At 45.9% G+C, this 16,901-nt stretch overlaps 1 protein-coding gene across 2 annotated transcripts in view; it reads left to right on the top strand.

Moving 5' to 3' along the window:
* Positions 1–16,901, top strand: part of GDE1 (glycerophosphodiester phosphodiesterase 1) — a 30,550-nt gene that overhangs the window by 11,267 nt on the left and 2,382 nt on the right. Inside the window, exons 2-4 of one of the 2 annotated variants that reach the window (XM_075564567.1) lie at positions 7,388–7,563; positions 11,623–11,728; positions 14,574–14,666. In XM_075564567.1, coding sequence (XP_075420682.1) covers positions 7,388–7,563; positions 11,623–11,728; positions 14,574–14,666 — 375 coding nt within the window. The remainder of the gene's footprint in view (positions 1–7,387; positions 7,564–11,622; positions 11,729–14,573; positions 14,667–16,901) is intronic. The other variant, XM_075564568.1, reaches the window with a different exon arrangement.

Below are 16,901 nucleotides of genomic sequence, written 5' to 3'. Positions count from 1 at the left end.
TCTCCTACACAGATTGAGGAGGCTCAATCAACGCCTAACCCAGGGCTCGTTGGGAAGGAAGTGTTGAATGTAGTCATTCGAAGGCCTCATTTAAGAAACTAATATAGTGGGATTTCTTTTGTTTCTTTTTTTTATGGACCTTTTGTTTTTTACTTTAAAAACTGACTCAAATCAAAAACCCAAACTTGCTGTTGTCAAATTGTTTCCCAGTCATTGCAACCCTATGTAGACTTTTCAAGGCTGTGATTTAAAAAAAAAAAAAAAATCTTAAGGTAGTGAAAAACTCATCTTTTTTGCTCATTTTTAAAATCATTTTATTGGGAGCTCATGCAACTCTTATCACAATCCATGCATCCATCAATTGTATAAAGCACATTGTACATTCATTACCCTCATCATTCTTAAAACATTTTCTCTCCATGTAAGCCTGGCATCAGCTCCTCATTGCCCCCCCTCCCTTTTTCTTGCTCTTTTTTGCTACTCAAAATCAAACTCACTGCCACTGAGTCAATTCCATCTCATAGGACAACCTTATAGGACAGAGTAGAACTGCCCTTCTGGGTTTCTGACTCTCACACTTCATAGGAGTAAAAAGTCGCATCTTTCTCCCTTAGAATGGCTGGTGGTTTCCAACTGCTGACCTTGCAGCTAACGGCCCCATAAGTAACCCAGGAGTACAGCACCCAGGCTCTTACAATGCCACTAGGGGGCCTGAAACTGCTCACTGGTTCAGCTTGCCTTTCTGAAATACATGTATGTCACCAGTGTGTGTGTGTGTTAGTCAAATGACGAAGAACTTAATGCATAGAAATGTCATTGAACCTATTTGTAGGGCTGGCATGAAATGTTACAGAGAGTGCAATTAGGGGCCTTCAAAAAATTGTGAGAAAAGAAAATGAAAAGATAATAGAAACTTCTCACAAATGTTTAGAAACCTCCATATCGAACATTTGATTTTGTTTTACTTTATAAAGTGCTTCTATAACCCGTGTTGATTTATTAGCTGTCTTTAATTTAGAAACGCGACACCTTTTGAGCTTTGTGTCGGCACAGATGACAGCATTTCTCTGATGGCTTTTTCCTCAAGGCAAAAGGTTTTCTGATCATACTAGTGATCTTGACTGCCAGCGCAGAGCCAGGCCCTGTTTCTGGGCACCTGCATTATTGCTAGATCCTGACAACTACTCTTAATGTCCCTGTGGGACTATTATCTTAAAAACGAGGAAGCAGGATTAGTAACAGGACCCAGGTGACCCAGCCAGTGTTTGATGAAATTGATATTTGAACCGATTCTCTTGTGTTTTTTTGAGTAGGTGTAAGGGAGTCGTCCTTAATGTGAAAATCAAACTTTGAAACTTAGAAGAAGATAGTATTTGTGTTGGTCTGGGTACATTAGAGAAACAAATCCACAGAAACTCATAGGTATAAGAGAGAGTTTTATATAAATGGTAAATGCACATCAAGAAAACATCCCAACCCGGTGCTGCCCAAGCCCACAAGTCCAACATTAGCCCATTTGTGCAACACCAATCCACAAAGTCCTCCTCCATCTCAAAACACACACTATGACGCCAACTGCAGGAGGAAAGCCGAATCAGTGAGCGTGTAAGCATCTCAACGCTGGCAGGGGTCTCCACACAGCTGCTCCAGCACCCAATGCTACATCGGGGTAGGGCCATGTGGCTTCTCATCAGGGATGTCTTTCAGGAAGTGAGCCCAAGCAGGGAACTGGCTAAGGCAGCTGCACCCTGGTCCAACCATCAGAAAGCAAGAGACCTGAGAACTAGGAAGGCGAGGCTCACCGAGCCATTTATCTCTCCACTCTTCAATTAACCCCACATGTGTTTATTGGCCAGGTTGGCACAATAAGCTTTAACTATCCCAGTATCTCTTTATAACGTGGGGGTTGGGAAAGAACTAAACCAGATAGAAAATATGAATAAAGTAAATTTTTGAGGAGTTTGTTACAATAAGAAATGTATTGCAAATGACACAGTAAATGCCAATGGCTGGCGCTTATTGAATGTTTACCATCCACTAGCACAATGCTGTTTGTTGTGATAAGCACATAACTGTGTAGTAAGTATGAGAGGTTACCCCCAAAATTGAATTTTTTTAAAGCTGTGTTTTTGGTTTTTCTTTTACAAAGCAACCTTATTATCTTCAAAGTACTCTTCATTACATTTAATACATTTGTCAAATCTGGCACTCCATTCCTGGAAGCATTTTCAAACTCGTCTTTTTGGATGGCTGCCAACTGCTCCCTCATTTTTCCCTTCACCTCTTCTACGTTGTTGAATAGCTCTCCTTTCCTGTCCCTCCGCATTCACGGAAACAAAAAGAAGCCTGTGGAGTGAGGTCAGGTGAGTCAGGTGTCCGGGGCAAGAGAGGCGTGCTGGTTTTTGCCAAAAACAGCTGCACTGAGATGGCTTCATGAGCAGGTGCATTATTGTGGTGGCAAAAATCAGTCCCCCATCTGCCACAGATCAGGCCTTTCTTGCTGCACACTGTTGCACAATCTTATTTTTTTAAATCATTTTACTGGGGTTCTTTGTAGCTATCACAGTCCACATATACATCTATGGTATCAAGTGCTTTTGTATTACATATGTTGCCGGCATCATTTTCAAAACGTTTTCTTTCTGCTTGAACCCTTGCTATCAGCTCCTCATTTTCTCCCTCCCTTCCCACCTCATGAACCCTTGATAAATTATAAATTATTATCATTTAAATATCTTCCATCATCTGCTGTCTCCACCCCCTTTTCTGTTGTTCGTCTACCTGGGGGGAGGGGTTTATAAGTTGATCATTGTGATCGGTTCCCCCTTTCTCCTCCACCTTCCCCTTCCCCTCCTGGAATTGCTACTCTCATTATTTGTCCTGAGGGGTTTATCTGTCCTGGATTCCCTGTGTTGTGAGCTTTTTATCTGTACCAGTGGACATGCTCTATTCTCGCTGGATTTGTAAGGAAGAATTGGGGTCATGACAGAGGGGGGAGGAAGCATTAAAGAACTAGAAGAAAGTCATGTTTTGTCGGTGCTATACTGCATACTGACTGGCTCATCTCTTTCTTGTGACTCTTCTGTAAGGGGATGTCCATTTGTCTACAGTTGGGTTTTGGGTCTACACTCTGTCCTCCCGCCTTATTCACATTGATTTGATTTTTTGTTCTGGGTCATTGATGCCTGATACCTGAGCCAATCAACACCTCATGATCACACAGGCTGATGTGCTTCTTCCATGTGGGCTTTGGTGCTTCTCAGCTAGATGGCTGCTTGTTTATCTTCAATTCTTTAGGTCACTGGATGCTATGTCTTTTGATAGTTAGGCACCATCAGTTGTCTTCACCACATTTGCCTATGCACCAATTTTGTCCTCAGCTGTTTATGTTGAGAAGGTGAGTTTTTCAGATTGGTGGGTTATTAGAACAAAGTGTTCTTGCCTTGAGAAAGTACTTGAGTAGAAGCCCAATATCCGTCTGCTGCCTTAATACTTAATATATTAGTATATGCATATAGATCTATTTGCTTGTTATTATATATAAATATATTTACATATATATGCCTGTATTTAGACCTCTATAAATATCCTTTGCCTCCTAGTTCTTTCCTCTATTTTCTTTTACTTTCCTCTTGTCCCACTATCATGTTCAGCCTTCATTCAGGTTTCCTTCCTCTGGGCTACATTGCCCTAGATCAACCCCCACCAAGCATCCTATGCCCTCCTTGCCATTGATTTTAGATGACTTGTCCCTGGGTATGTTGACACCCCCTTCTTTTCTCCCGCCTCCCCCTCTCACATGTCCCTTCGGAACTATTGGTCCTGTTGTTTCTCCTCCGGATTGTTGATCCTGCCTGTCTTATCTAGAGAGACATGCAGAGACAATAATAAGCACAAAAGGAAGAGACAGCAAAACAAAACAAAACAACCCCCCCCCCCAAAAAAAAACAGAAAGAAAAGCCTATAAATAGTTCCGGATCTGTTTGTTGTCCTTTAGGGGTGTTTTTGAGTTGAGTCTGATGGGGTGCCGTGCCCTGGCCCCAAAGATTATTTTTGGTATTCCCTAGGGACTTCATTGCTTTGCTCCCCTTGCTGCTCTGTTGCACACCCTTAGTGTTTTGCCCTGGTTGGTTGGGTCAGATTGGGTACAATTCCCTCACTGTGTCTCCAGTGTTGTCCCCCGTAGTGCTATGGGTCAGTGAGGGAATCCTTTGGTGGGGCCAGCCCTATGGTCCTCTCTGTGCCTTGGCTCTGAGCAGGAATACCATCCTTGAGGCTTGGTGGGCCAGGATATGTCCCACTTTCTCCTTCCCTCTTTGTTTTCTCCTGTGTGCTCTGATCAGATGTGCCCACTTCTCCGTGAGCTGTAGCTTCAGTCTGTCCTCTGGAGTCCATTCTTCTGGGTGTTACACAATCCTTTGAGAATCTCTAAATAGAAAGCTTGACTAACAGTCTGACCTGGTGGAACAAACTCCAACTGTAGTACGAGTCGACATTTTTGTCCACTCATGATGTTGACAGATGTCCAGAAGTTTGTCAGGTTTGTCATCAATCGAAGTTTTACCTTTTTTTAAAAGATAAAACCACTTGTACAGTCGAGTTTTCCCATAGCGCTGTCCTTGTGTTCAGCATCACAACAGTTTCTGGGGGATTTTTCCTGAGCAGGAAACAAAATTTCACAGCCACACTCTGTTCTCTTAAATTTCCCATCACAAAAAAATGAGGTTCGAGCGAAATTAGTTTTATGAAAAAATTCACGGTGACCAGGGAGAGCCTTCCCAGGCGATGCCAATGGGTGCACTAGCTCAGAGCGAGTTGCTCAATGCTCGATGCTAGCCTAGCAGGAAAAAAATCATACTCCGAAAGCTCTGATCCTCCCAGCGCAATTCTGGTTTTGGGGGCAGTATATAAAAGGCCATATAAGGAAATAATAGGAAAATGACCCACACCAACTTTAACCTAATGGTGACTGGCCTGGGCAGGCAGGAAAGGGAATGAGCTACTATACTTGCATCTGTGTTGTTGATAATAAGTGATGCGAGAGAATGCAGTGTCTATCATGGTCTACTTTGTGTGACCCAAGACAAGTGTCCTAATCTCTTTTGGTTTCAGTTTTGTATCTGTAAAACAGAATTGGTAATAGTATCTGTCGTGGGATTATACGGATCAAGTAAGTAAAAACATTTAAAGCGGTTAGAAGAAACCGATTGTTGCCCAGTAAATTCCAACTCGTGGCGATGTCTCTGGGCCACGTCGAACTGCCCCACGGGGTTTCCAAGGCTGTGATCTCTGGGGGAGCAGACTCTCAATGTCGCTTTCTCTCGGAGCAGCTGGTAGGTTTGAACCTCCAATCTTTCTGTTAGCAAATAAACACTTAGCCACCGGCGCCCTTCGGATTCCTACCTCAAAAGGTTGACACCTGTCAAGTCTTCATTCACTGCACAAGCTCTATATATTTGAAATAGACCCTAATTTTAAAACTAAACCCTGGATCGCAATGAGCATTTCACCTATCCATTGTAACGAGGAAGCCAAGGAAGCAATGATTAGCCTGTGTGGGTCTCAGGAACATGTCCTGTAAAATGGAATATTCTAGATGATCTTTTTTTCCAGAAAATTCCAGGGCTGCCTCATCAAGCTTACCAATGTATTGCCTAGGAGCCATTGTTCCTCCCACCAACATAATATAATGGCCCCTAGAAACAGACGTTTCGTCTTAGAGAGGGGTGGGGGTGTGGTTAGGTACCATGGAGTCGTAGCAACCCTGTGGACAACAGAACAAAACACTGCCTGGTCCTGGTCCTGCCTGGCCCTCCCCACTATTGTCATCGTGCCAGAGGCTGCTGTAAGCCCATCTCACTGAGGGGCCCTTTCCCTGACTTTTCCAAGCGTGATGTTCTTCTCCAAGGACTGGTTCTGTTAGATCTCTGAGAGGGGGGGAAGGGGGGGCGGAGATGTACCTTGAGGGTCCTTGGCTCTGCGTGCTAGAGAATTCACGCCAAAGCCTGGTTTGTGATCCCAGTGGGTTTATAGAGAATAGCAGCAGTTTCGGGTCCTACATTAACTGGAAAACAAGCCAGACAGAGCCCGCGGCACAGTTGCAGGACTGGGGCCTGGCTGCTCTGGACTGCAGCCTGTGCTACATCGTGTACCAGACGCTGGGAAAGAGCATACTAGAGCAAAACCTCTGCCTTGTCAGGGGCCCTGTTGGGAGGCGTGGTCAACAATACTGATGGACCCCATTGGCTGAATCAAATTCACCTGGCTCAGAAGGGCCAATCCAGGTGTAACGCCCACCCAGGTGTACCATCCCTTCCTTCCTGGCCAGAAGCTCGAACCTCTGAGCATGCGCAATGGACACCCTAGTCCCTGTGCTAGCTACCTAACAGTTCCTCTGGATAACAAGTTCAAAGTACACGAGACAAAGTCTCACCATCCTTGCTTTAAGCAGCATTCTGGCCATGCTTCTTCCCAGGCAGCTGTGGAAGTTCAGGGTACATTTAATATTTTTCACAACCCCACAATACAAGGGCAGCTGTTCTTCGGTCTTCCTTACTCACTCCCCTCCTTTCACATGCACATGAGGTGATCCAAAGTATCACGCCTGGGTCAGGGGCACCTTAGTCCTCAAAGTAACACCTCGCATTTGAACACTTTTTTAAAAAAATCATCTTATCGGGGGCTCAAACAATTCTTATCACAATCCAGACATCCATCCATTGTGTCACACACTTTGGTACGTTTGTTGCCATCATCAGTCTCAAAACGTTTGCTTTCTACTTGAGCCCTTGATATCAGTTCCTCATTTCCCCCCTCCCTCACGAACCCTCATAATTCATAAATTTTCATTATTTTGTCATGTCAACTGTCCAAACACTTTAAAGAGGCTTGCAGCAGATTTGCCCCATGCAACACGTTGTTTGATTTCCTGACTGCTGCTTCCACGGGCACGACTTGCGGATCCAAGTAAAATGAAATCCTTACAACTTCATTTCTCTGCTTCTCCTGATGTTGCTCATTGTGGAGAGTTTTGTTTTCTCTACATTGAGGTGGGGCGAATTTAACCAAAAACACCTCCCCAAAACCCTGTTCATCTTGTTTGTGCCCCAAATAGTGAGCTACCTGACTAGTCAGCATGCTCAGGGGTTCATCTGAGCTACTGTACCGAAGCAGTGTGGGTGAGTGGGTGAGTGGGAGCGTGCCGACATACTTGTGAGCCATATAGGTAGGGCCAAGAGAGAGAAGGGGTGTCCCAGACAGCTCCTCATTTGCCTTTGGGAGGTGCGAGTGGGGAGGCGGACGTTTGTAAGGACATTTTGTTGGTCTCCAGATGGCAAGACCGCATCCATGGCCATCTGACATTAATATGGACGATGTTTTTGTTAAGGCAGCTAAGAATGGAGCCACCGGCGTGGAGCTGGACCTTGAGTTTACTTCTGACGGGATCCCCATCTTAATGCACGATAACACCGTGGACAGGACCACTGATGGGACTGGTTATTTGTGTGATTTGACGTTCGAACAGATCAGGACACTTAACCCTGCAGCCAAGCACAGGTTGAGGTGAGTGGTTTCTGGTCACCATCTTTCCCCTTTGTTTGATGTTCACGAAGGAACACGGGCCCCTTCCAATTGCACCTTTCTGCCTCGGGAGAGGTTTTTTATTTGGTGTTGGTTTTGAAGTGTATCAAGATTTCTCAAGAAAGGAGCAGATGCCAGGAACAACCAATATTTGGGCTGTATGCTTTTCATTCTTTTTGTGCTGAGGCCACTTGTGGCCTGGGAATGAGCCTCAGCACAATGCTCAGTCCAGTCATTGTTTTGACAGTTCACGTTGCTCCAGCAGATAGATGATAGAATCTCATGAGGCCGAAAGTAACCCCAATGGCTTACTTCACTCTTCTTGCCTCCAGGCTCACCAGAAAGCCAATTAAGTGCTTTTAAAAAATAAAAAAAAATTCAAGTAATACTATCACCTTTTAATCTAGCTCTTCCCACCCTACCCCCTGCCACCTTGTAGGTAAGTACTTATAACAAACATAGGAAGGATCATAGAATTCTAAAAGCAGAATGTGCCCTAGAAATAATCCAGACTAGAACTTCCTACAAATCTATTCGACCGTAGAATGTTGTCTTAAAAAAAAAAGCTATCTATCTGCACTATCCGCATGTGACTATTGGGCACTTGACCTGTAGGTAGTGCAACGGAGGGACTTGATTTGATATTTCACTGTGGCCAATGGAGATGTAACAAGTCACTTGCTAGTTCAACAGTCTCCCCGTGTGAAGTTCAGTGACATTAATTATCATCATTCTGTTGTTCAAAGGTCACCCTTATCAGAGGAACTGGATTTTTAAAATTAAATTAGAGGTAGCCTGTGTGGGCTACCTTCCTGGACACAGTGCAGATCTAGACCAGTCCCACTTTTAAGGATTACTGCCGAAAAACGAAATGACCTCCCAGGACTGCTCAGGGGTTCATCTGCCATTTTGAGTCCCAAAAACCTTACAGCACCCTATGCAAATGTGCTTTCCCTAATGTTTCTCAAAACGGTCGTAGAGAAAGCTTCAGGTGCCTGCCTGCGCACCTCCCCGCCTGTGGGAGTTCGAGCCCTTCGTCTCCATAGTGTATGTATCAGAGCCGGCCCGGCAGGATGTTGCACGAGAAAGGGATTCTATGGTCGAATAAGTTTGGGGAGCCATGGACTCTGAATGCCCCTCTGAGGACTAAAACAGTACATGCACAGCAATCGATTCTGACCTTCAGTTGTACCGAGCATTTCTCAAACTTATGTGGCTGTGGGTGTTTATAGGACTCCAGAACCCGTACTCTCCACCCACCCTGTGTCACAGCTGTAAAAACCCTTGGACTTGAAATTCAACTGAACCAAACTGGCTCGGTCATCGAGAGGACTCTGACTCCTAGCAATGGTGTAGGACAGAGTAGAACTGCCCCACAGGGTTCCCGGGGCCGTCACTATAGATGGACACTGACAGCAAGGCAGCTGCTGGCTTCTAACTGCCCACCTTTGGGTTGGCAGCTGGACACTTAACCTCTGTGTGGAATTATTGTACTGGGTAATATACTGGGCCGTCACTATGGATGGACACTGACAGCAAGGCAGCTGCTGGCTTCTAACTGCCCACCTTTGGGTTGGCAGCTGGACACTTAACCTCTGTGTGGAATTATTGTACTGGGTAATATACTGGGCCGTCACTATGGATGGACACTGACAGCAAGGCAGCTGCTGGCTTCTAACTGCCCACCTTTGGGTTGGCAGCTGGACACTTAACCTCTGTGTGGAATTATTGTACTGGGTAATATACTGGGCCGTCACTATGGATGGACACTGACAGCAAGGCAGCTGCTGGCTTCTAACTGCTCACCTTTGGGTTGGCAGCCGGACACTTAACCTCTGTGTGGAATTATTGTACTGGGTAATACACTTTGGGAGGTAGTTACGGAAATTCCTCTTCTCTCGCCTTCTTTATAATACTGTTGCCATGCGCTTTGGAGCTGATGGCGACCCCTGGGGACACTGTGTGGCCCACCAGAGCCGCCTGGTGGTGTTTCCCAGGCTGTCGTCCTTGCAGGAGCGGATTGCCAGGCCTCCTCTCCCACAGAGGCACTGGGCGGGGTGGGGGTGTGGGGGGGGTGGTGTTCAAACGGCCGACCTTTCAGTTAGCAGCCGAATTCTTTAACCAGCGTATCCGCAGGGCTCCTGGTGCTCTGGACAATGACCCGTGCCTCATGAGTATAGTCACCCCAGTGACAGTCCGCTCTAAAGTTGGCTCAAGCCTTATTTTCACAAGAGGGACAGAAATGAACGTGAGCGCAAAGAAACCATCGCGCAGGTCTGAGAGACTGTTGCTGACTCTGCACAGTCGAGGCCGCTGGACTTCCTCTTTACGATCGTCAGCTGTCCCGTGACTTTGCAGGATTGCAAGGGAGAGGCTGGTTCTAATACGCAGAGCACAGAGCAAAAAGGGGCACGGAGCAACGTCACCTTTAAAGATCCTTTAACTCAGACAGCACCCCCACCCCCCGCGCCCCCACCATCGACGCTACTCTGACTCATAGCAACCTTGTAAGAGAGGGCAGTTCTGCTCCGTATGGTTTCGAAAATTCTAAATGTAGGGAGCAGAAAGCCTCATCAGCCTCCTTCAGGGCAGTTGGTGGATTTGAACTGCCAACCTGGCAATGAGCAGTCCAACACTTAACCCATTGTGCTCGCTGGGCTCCTTAAAAACCCTTCAAGAAGCCACTATATGAGAGTCAATATTCCATCTTAATAAGCTTTAATACATCCAGTCTTTGCTCTCAAAGTGAGTCCCGCTACATTTTCTTTCTTCTTTTTGTAGTTTCTTCAAGGATCATTTGTTGGCCTTTAGGAGTGTTTTCCAGTCCAGTCTGTTGGGACACCACACCCTGGCCCCAAAGTCCACCTTCAGCATTCTCTGGGGACCTTGCCACTCCCCGTTACATTTTCTTTGATTGCAGACAAATGGAAAGATTTGACTTGTGTTACGGACCACGTTGTAGGAAAAACTGGTTTTTCCTCCAGAGGCGTGTCCATTGTGCTGAGACACTTGTCCAGAGTGGGGCAGCGGGGCAGGCCTCCCAGCGCCCACTCCCAGGGACAGGCAGAGCTGAATCACCTCTCCCATTTAAACCATCTTTATCCTTAAAAAAACAGAAATGCCAGGCCGTGATGATGATGTTCCTGAGTAGAGCAGCCAGTCCACAGAGAGAACAACATGACTGGCCTTACTATGAGACATGATGCCCCTCAGTGACTAAGGGCGATACAGGGGACAGCACCGGAGACACTGTGGGAATTGCACCTGACCTGATCCCACAACACCGAGGCAAATCACTGGGGGAGTGCAGCGGAACAGCAAGGGAATGGAGTGGCAAGGTCCCCAGGGAATGCTGAAAGTGGACTTTGGGGCCAGGGCGTGGTGCCCCAACAGACTGGACTGGAAAACGCTCCTAAGGGCCAGCAAACGATCCCTGAACTAACTACAAGCTTTTCTCTTGTGAAAAAAAAAACCAAAAAACAGAAATGCCCAGACCTTAGGATTGACCTAATATAGCTGAATTAGCTTGAGTTAAGCCATGAACCAATAAATTTGAATGTAAGAAAAGCTGATTTCTTACCTATCAGGCACCGAAGCATCATTTTCTTCAAAACGGGTGGATTGGGAAGTCGTGTAAGGCAGTGACGCTAAAACAGTTGCCATCTCCAAATATGGGGGGCATTCCCAGGAACTTCTGCTGCCTGGGCAGCGGCCGTCTTACAACGAAACCCCTGCGATCTCCAAATACTGCTTGGGCACAGCGAGTCCTTGCGTGACTGGATTAACTCCGTGAACACGAAATGACTTGTTGTGGCCGTTGTGTGGTGAAGAACATTTGTCCTTTGGCACAAGTGCCAGCAGCAATGAGCTGTGGGCTTTGGCCTGGTGAACAAAGGAAGCTGGGAAAGCCACTCTTTTTTAATAATAATAATTATTATTTTTTAAATAAGTTGGGAGACATTTGCAAAATATCTGTTCCTCTAAACTTTTTTCTCTTCCTTTTTTTCTGCACCCCATGACTTCCTTTCCCCTCTCTTGTAGGAATGATTTTCCTGACGAAAAGATCCCCACCCTGAGGGAAGCCGTCGCCGAGTGCCTAAACTTTAACCTCACCATCTTCTTTGATGTCAAAGGCCATGCCAACCTGGTACAGTGTTTACAAACGACATCTTCCTTAGCTGCTAGCCGTTTCCAAAATGAACCATGTGTTTTATGACTTATTCTTTTTTCTGAAGTTATTTTTTAAATCGTTTTGTTAGGGCTCATACAGCTCTTATCACAATCCACCCAGACATCCATTGTATAAAGCATGTTTGTACATTCATTCATTGCCCTCATCGTTCTCAAAACATTGGCTCTCCACCTAAGCCCCTGGCATCAGCTCCTCATTTTTCCCCTCCCTCTTAAGTTATTTTTACAAATCATAACCTATGTCCTTAAGATGGAAGTATACAAGGCAACAATAACAAGCCATATCTTTACAGAAAGCATAAATGGGGGAACTGGACCTGGTGTTTTGTAGCCCGCACAGAGAAGTGTGCAGCGCATTTACCAGAACACTGACCTCGCTGCCAGGAAGTCCCCCCTCACAGCCACCTCCTCGCAGCCAGAGTAGAGCAGCTCCCCCAGGTTCCCACGGCGGCCCAGCCTTCACTGCGCTCCCTCAGAGTGGCTGGTGGGTTTGAACTGCCGACCTTTGGGTTAATAGCCAACCACTTAACTACTATTGCCACCAAGGCTCCCTAAAGCATTTGCAAAAGGTATTAAACCACAGGGAAACATTTCCAGAACCGGCCCCTCAAGTCACAAAAAGGAATTCAGGAACTGAACAGGATGAACTGCATTTGCCTGTTAAGCATCTTAACTGGACGACGTGTTGACAGCTTCTGTGAGCTATCAGAATATCTTTTGTATGAATTTACCCGCTTTTGTATGATTTCTGATAGAAGTTTGTTACTCTGATTTGCATGGTTACACTTTTATCTGTTTTCGTTAAATGAGTGTAACATTTCTTAATTAAAATTTTGCTTAAATTTTGGAGCATACGCTTCTTCTCAAAAGCATGTTATGACCATGGGCATGAAAATATCATTCAGATTACATTCAGCTTTTCAGATTCAAATCCTTCTCCATATAAACTGAGAGGTATTCCCCCCCCCCTCCTCCTCCCAAGTAATAGTTGTAATCAGTAGTGACCATTTCCTAGTTGAGAATTCTGGTATCATTTTTATCATCATCATTATTAATTCCAGGATATACCTAAAGCCAGATGTTCTTCAAATCTGAAAATGGGAACCACAAAACACACTCCTGACGTTAGGACAGCAGGCTCTATTTTGTTTGTAGAAAGCCAGGCGTGGATGTACTGCAGGCATATGTTAGAGACACTGGGTTTAGGTCCAGACCGTCGCAGTAAAGAGAATGTCGCAATAAAATGAACCACGAGCCTTTGGGTTTCCCGCTGCATGTAAAAGTTCTGTTTACCCTGCATGTTGTCTGTGACATGTGCAATAGCATTATGGAAGAGTCTGAAGGACCGTGAGACCCACCCAAACGTGCCAGACATGTGAAGTAAGCTCCTGATGCTGGAAAACAGCGCCCGGCCTTGCTTGCCGCAGGGTCGTCAATTCTTCCACCACATGCCTTCTGTAATAGCAACCAAGTGAGGTTAGCCTCTTCTCATTAGCTTACAGTTGTACATTGTCCCAATGTTCCAATCCAGCTGTACATTGTCCCGTGTTCCAATCCAGCTGCATGGCAGTCGCCTAGGGAACCCATTTAAAATGCAGAGTCCCGGCCAGACCGAGAGTGGGCGGGGTCTAGAGAGGGATCAAAGGCACAGGGGTTTTTAATGGGTGCCTTAAGCTCCGTTGGCGATGTGGTGTTTGTTTGGGAGCCCTGACAGTCCTCCATTTAACCACAGTGTACTGGCCTGCGTGCTCAGCCTCGGAGTAAGTAGAAGAGAAGAGCGGGGGGAAATCGGTGCTTTCAGCTTTCCAGCTGGGGCGCTCAAAGGAGGCAGAGTGTAGTAATAAAATTCACCAGGTTGACAGCATCGAGGGGCAAAGGTGGGAACACATTGGAGAGAGGGTGACACACCAGATCGTGGGGTTTGGAGGTCTCCAGGCAGTGTCTAAGCTCTGCCACTGCAATGTAGCCTTCACCTTCAGAAGCCACAATTTACTATGGACCAACGTGGGAGTCATTAAAGAGCCCACCACATGAGATTGCTGTGAGAATTCAGTCAAAGGATACTGGGTCGAGTTGTACACCGTGCATGCCTTAGTTCAGCTAGCAAGATGACGGCTGCTTAAATAGCCGGCATTTCGTTTCATTGGCGAAGGGAGGCGTGGCACGGATCCATCCTAGGTGGTTGGATGCCGCTGGTTGTTTGTGTTCAGTTCTGGGTGCTGGGGACTTTGCATCTCCAGCACTCTGCTGCAGCAGCCTTGCGCTCACACAGCATCTGGTTGATTGTTGTTGGGGCTACTGGCCATTGATGCTCAATGCCAGGTCTTGTCAGTTCACGAGAGGCTATATCAAGTGCTGGTACTTTTGTTTTCTCTTTCTTCTTGGTTGGTTAGCTGGCCTGCTTCTCTGAGAAGAATCTTCTGCCCTGCTCAGAAAGAGCTGAGTGGCTTCCCGCCCTGCTGCTAATCCCATTCCCATTGCGCCTGTGTTTCCCAGGCTCATGCTTCAGCTGTGCAAGCCCCAGGGTAGTGCTGTGTGTCTATCTGGTGGATAACTGGGGACTAGAGGAATGATTTAAAATTTGGAACCCAGCCTTTGGTGTGTGTGTGTGGGAGGGGGGGGTTAGGGAAAGACTTGTCTGCTGCTGCTATGAGCTTAAAGAAGTATACCAATCATACACTTCAACCCCTTGGATGTCCTGGGGTGGGGGGCAAGGGGCCACTATACTGAGGCGGAAAAGTCACTGCCTGGGACGATCATATGTTAGTAGGTTTTAAATACACAATCTCTCTGTTTTACAGGCTACTGTTGCTCTAAAGAAAGTTTATGAGGATTTTCCTCAACTGTACAATAATAGTATCGTCTGTTCTTTCTTGCCAGAAGTTATATATAAGGTAAAATTCAGGATTTTTATTGTATGTAATGTTGTGTAAGCTGGTGGGTATATAGCAAGGGGCCCGTGTCACTGTGGGTTGGTGTTTAGACTGCTAGCCACAAAGTCGATGATCCAAGCCCACAGCCATTCTGTGTGTGTGTGTGTGTGTGTGTGTGTGTGTGTGTGTGTGTGTGTGTGTGAGATAAGGCTGGTCGCTCCTGTGAAGTTTTCCCGTCTTGGAAACCCTCTACAGGGTTTCCTGCTTTGCCTTGAGATTGACCCATTAATAGTAAGTTTAGGGTGGGAAAGAAAAGACTAAGCTTGAGCCACCAAGACACAAACCTTCCAGTCATTCCCCAGGCGAAAGGTAAGGCAGTCAGCCAGCTTCCACCGCGATTCCAGACTTGGAAACCCAATGGAGGAGTCCAGTTGTGCCCTATAGGATCGCCGTGAGCCTCAGTCACCTCATAGCAACCAAGATTCCAGCTCTTAGCATGCCCGTGTGCAGCAGAAGGACACACTCACAGACGGGAACTCCGGTTCTCCACCACCTGCCCCTTCTTGTTAGCGTTGAGTCCGTTGTGGCAGTCATGGTGTCAGTCCATCGGGTTGAGGGTCTTCCTGTATTCCACTGGCCCTCCACTTTACCAACCATCATGTCCTTTCCCAGGGAAGAGTCTCTCCTGAGAACGTGTCCACAGTCCACGAGACGAGGCTTAGCCTCCTCCTGTCTCCGGAGCATCTGGCCGTACCTCTGCCCAGACAGGCCTGGTCTTTGGGACGTCCATGGCGCGTTCAGTATTCTCCACCAGCACCACCGTCCAAACTTATCAGTTCTTCCGTCCTCAGTGGCCAACCTTCACATGCAGATGAGGCAATTGAAAACACCTTGGCTTGGCTCAGACACACCTTAGCCCTCAACGTAACATCCTTTCTTTTCAGCACTTTAAAGAGGTCTCTGGTGCAGCAGATTTACCTGACGCAGTGCATCACCTGACCTCGTGACTGCTGCTTCCATGAGTGTTGATTGTGGAGCCACGCAGGACGAAAACCTTGAGAAATTCAGTCTTTTTCCCCATTTGTCAAGATGTTACCCACGGGTCCAGTTGTGAGGATTTTAGTGTTCTTAACATTACATTGTAGCCCATACTGAAGGCTGCGATCTTTAATCTTCATCACCAAATTCTTCGAATCCTCCTCACCTTCAGGTAAACAGGTGTGCAATCTGGATATCACCAATGTTGTTTTGAAGCAAACCCGAGAGATAATTTTCATCCATAAAATTCTATCTTTACAAAGGGATTAATTGATTTTTTAAAAAACATTTTATTAGGGACTCATACAACTCTTATCACAATCCATACATGCATCAATCGTGTAACGCACATCTGTACATTCTTTGCCCTCATCATTTTCAAAGCATTTGCTTTCCACTTAAGCCCTTCCTTTGCATCAGGTCCTCTTTCCTCCTCCCCCCCCCCCCCAGGATTCATTGTTTCAAAAAACAAACACAACCACAATTCCATGTTCTATTTAAAAACTATTAATAGTACATTTTTAATATTAAATATCCATCCAGTCTATACATTTTTCTATTGTCTTAGAAATATCACAAATGGCTTCTTTTTTTCAAATTATTTGTTTGAATCAGGACCCAAATAGGTTTTGTATGGTGTAATTTTAGGTCTTAAAACTTTACTTCAAGATCCCCCTCCATCTTTTTCTCTCTTATTCTTGTGATGTCTTTACTTGTGAAACCAGATTATTTCCAGTTTGTGTGGTGACGCAGTTTAACATGTCTGCCCCCGTTTATTTCCTAGACATTGGTAAGCTGGGCTAGAGGTTTCATCAGATTACTTGTTAATTATTCTTGAAAGGATGATTTTATAGTTGAGGCATTTTCCCCATCGAGGGCCAGGTCACAGCTGATGAGTTCTTTTCCTGGTTTCATTGTTACTCAATGGCCAGATCTGCCAACTCACCAGGAATTGCAACATGTCGATACTTCAATTCTATTATTTGTTCTGCACACATTAACTTGCACGCTTCATAAAAAGGCACCTTTCCTCCTTTGGTTACTCAATAGGCAGGACAAATGTCTGCTTTATCAGGTTTCAAAATCAAGAGTTGGCTCTGCACCATGCTTCGCCGATGGCCAACAAGACATACGTACATTTTCAAACTGTACAGTCGGGGGGAGCCCATCCAGATATATAAACTGCGGCTGAGATGAATGGTCCTGGGCATTCCAGAC

Source organism: Tenrec ecaudatus, chromosome 12 (genome assembly GCF_050624435.1).
Source record: "Tenrec ecaudatus isolate mTenEca1 chromosome 12, mTenEca1.hap1, whole genome shotgun sequence".
Taxonomy (NCBI): Eukaryota; Metazoa; Chordata; class Mammalia; order Afrosoricida; family Tenrecidae; genus Tenrec; species Tenrec ecaudatus.
Note: the sequence above shows the minus strand (reverse complement) of the source record. Positions and strands in the feature narration are given on the sequence as shown.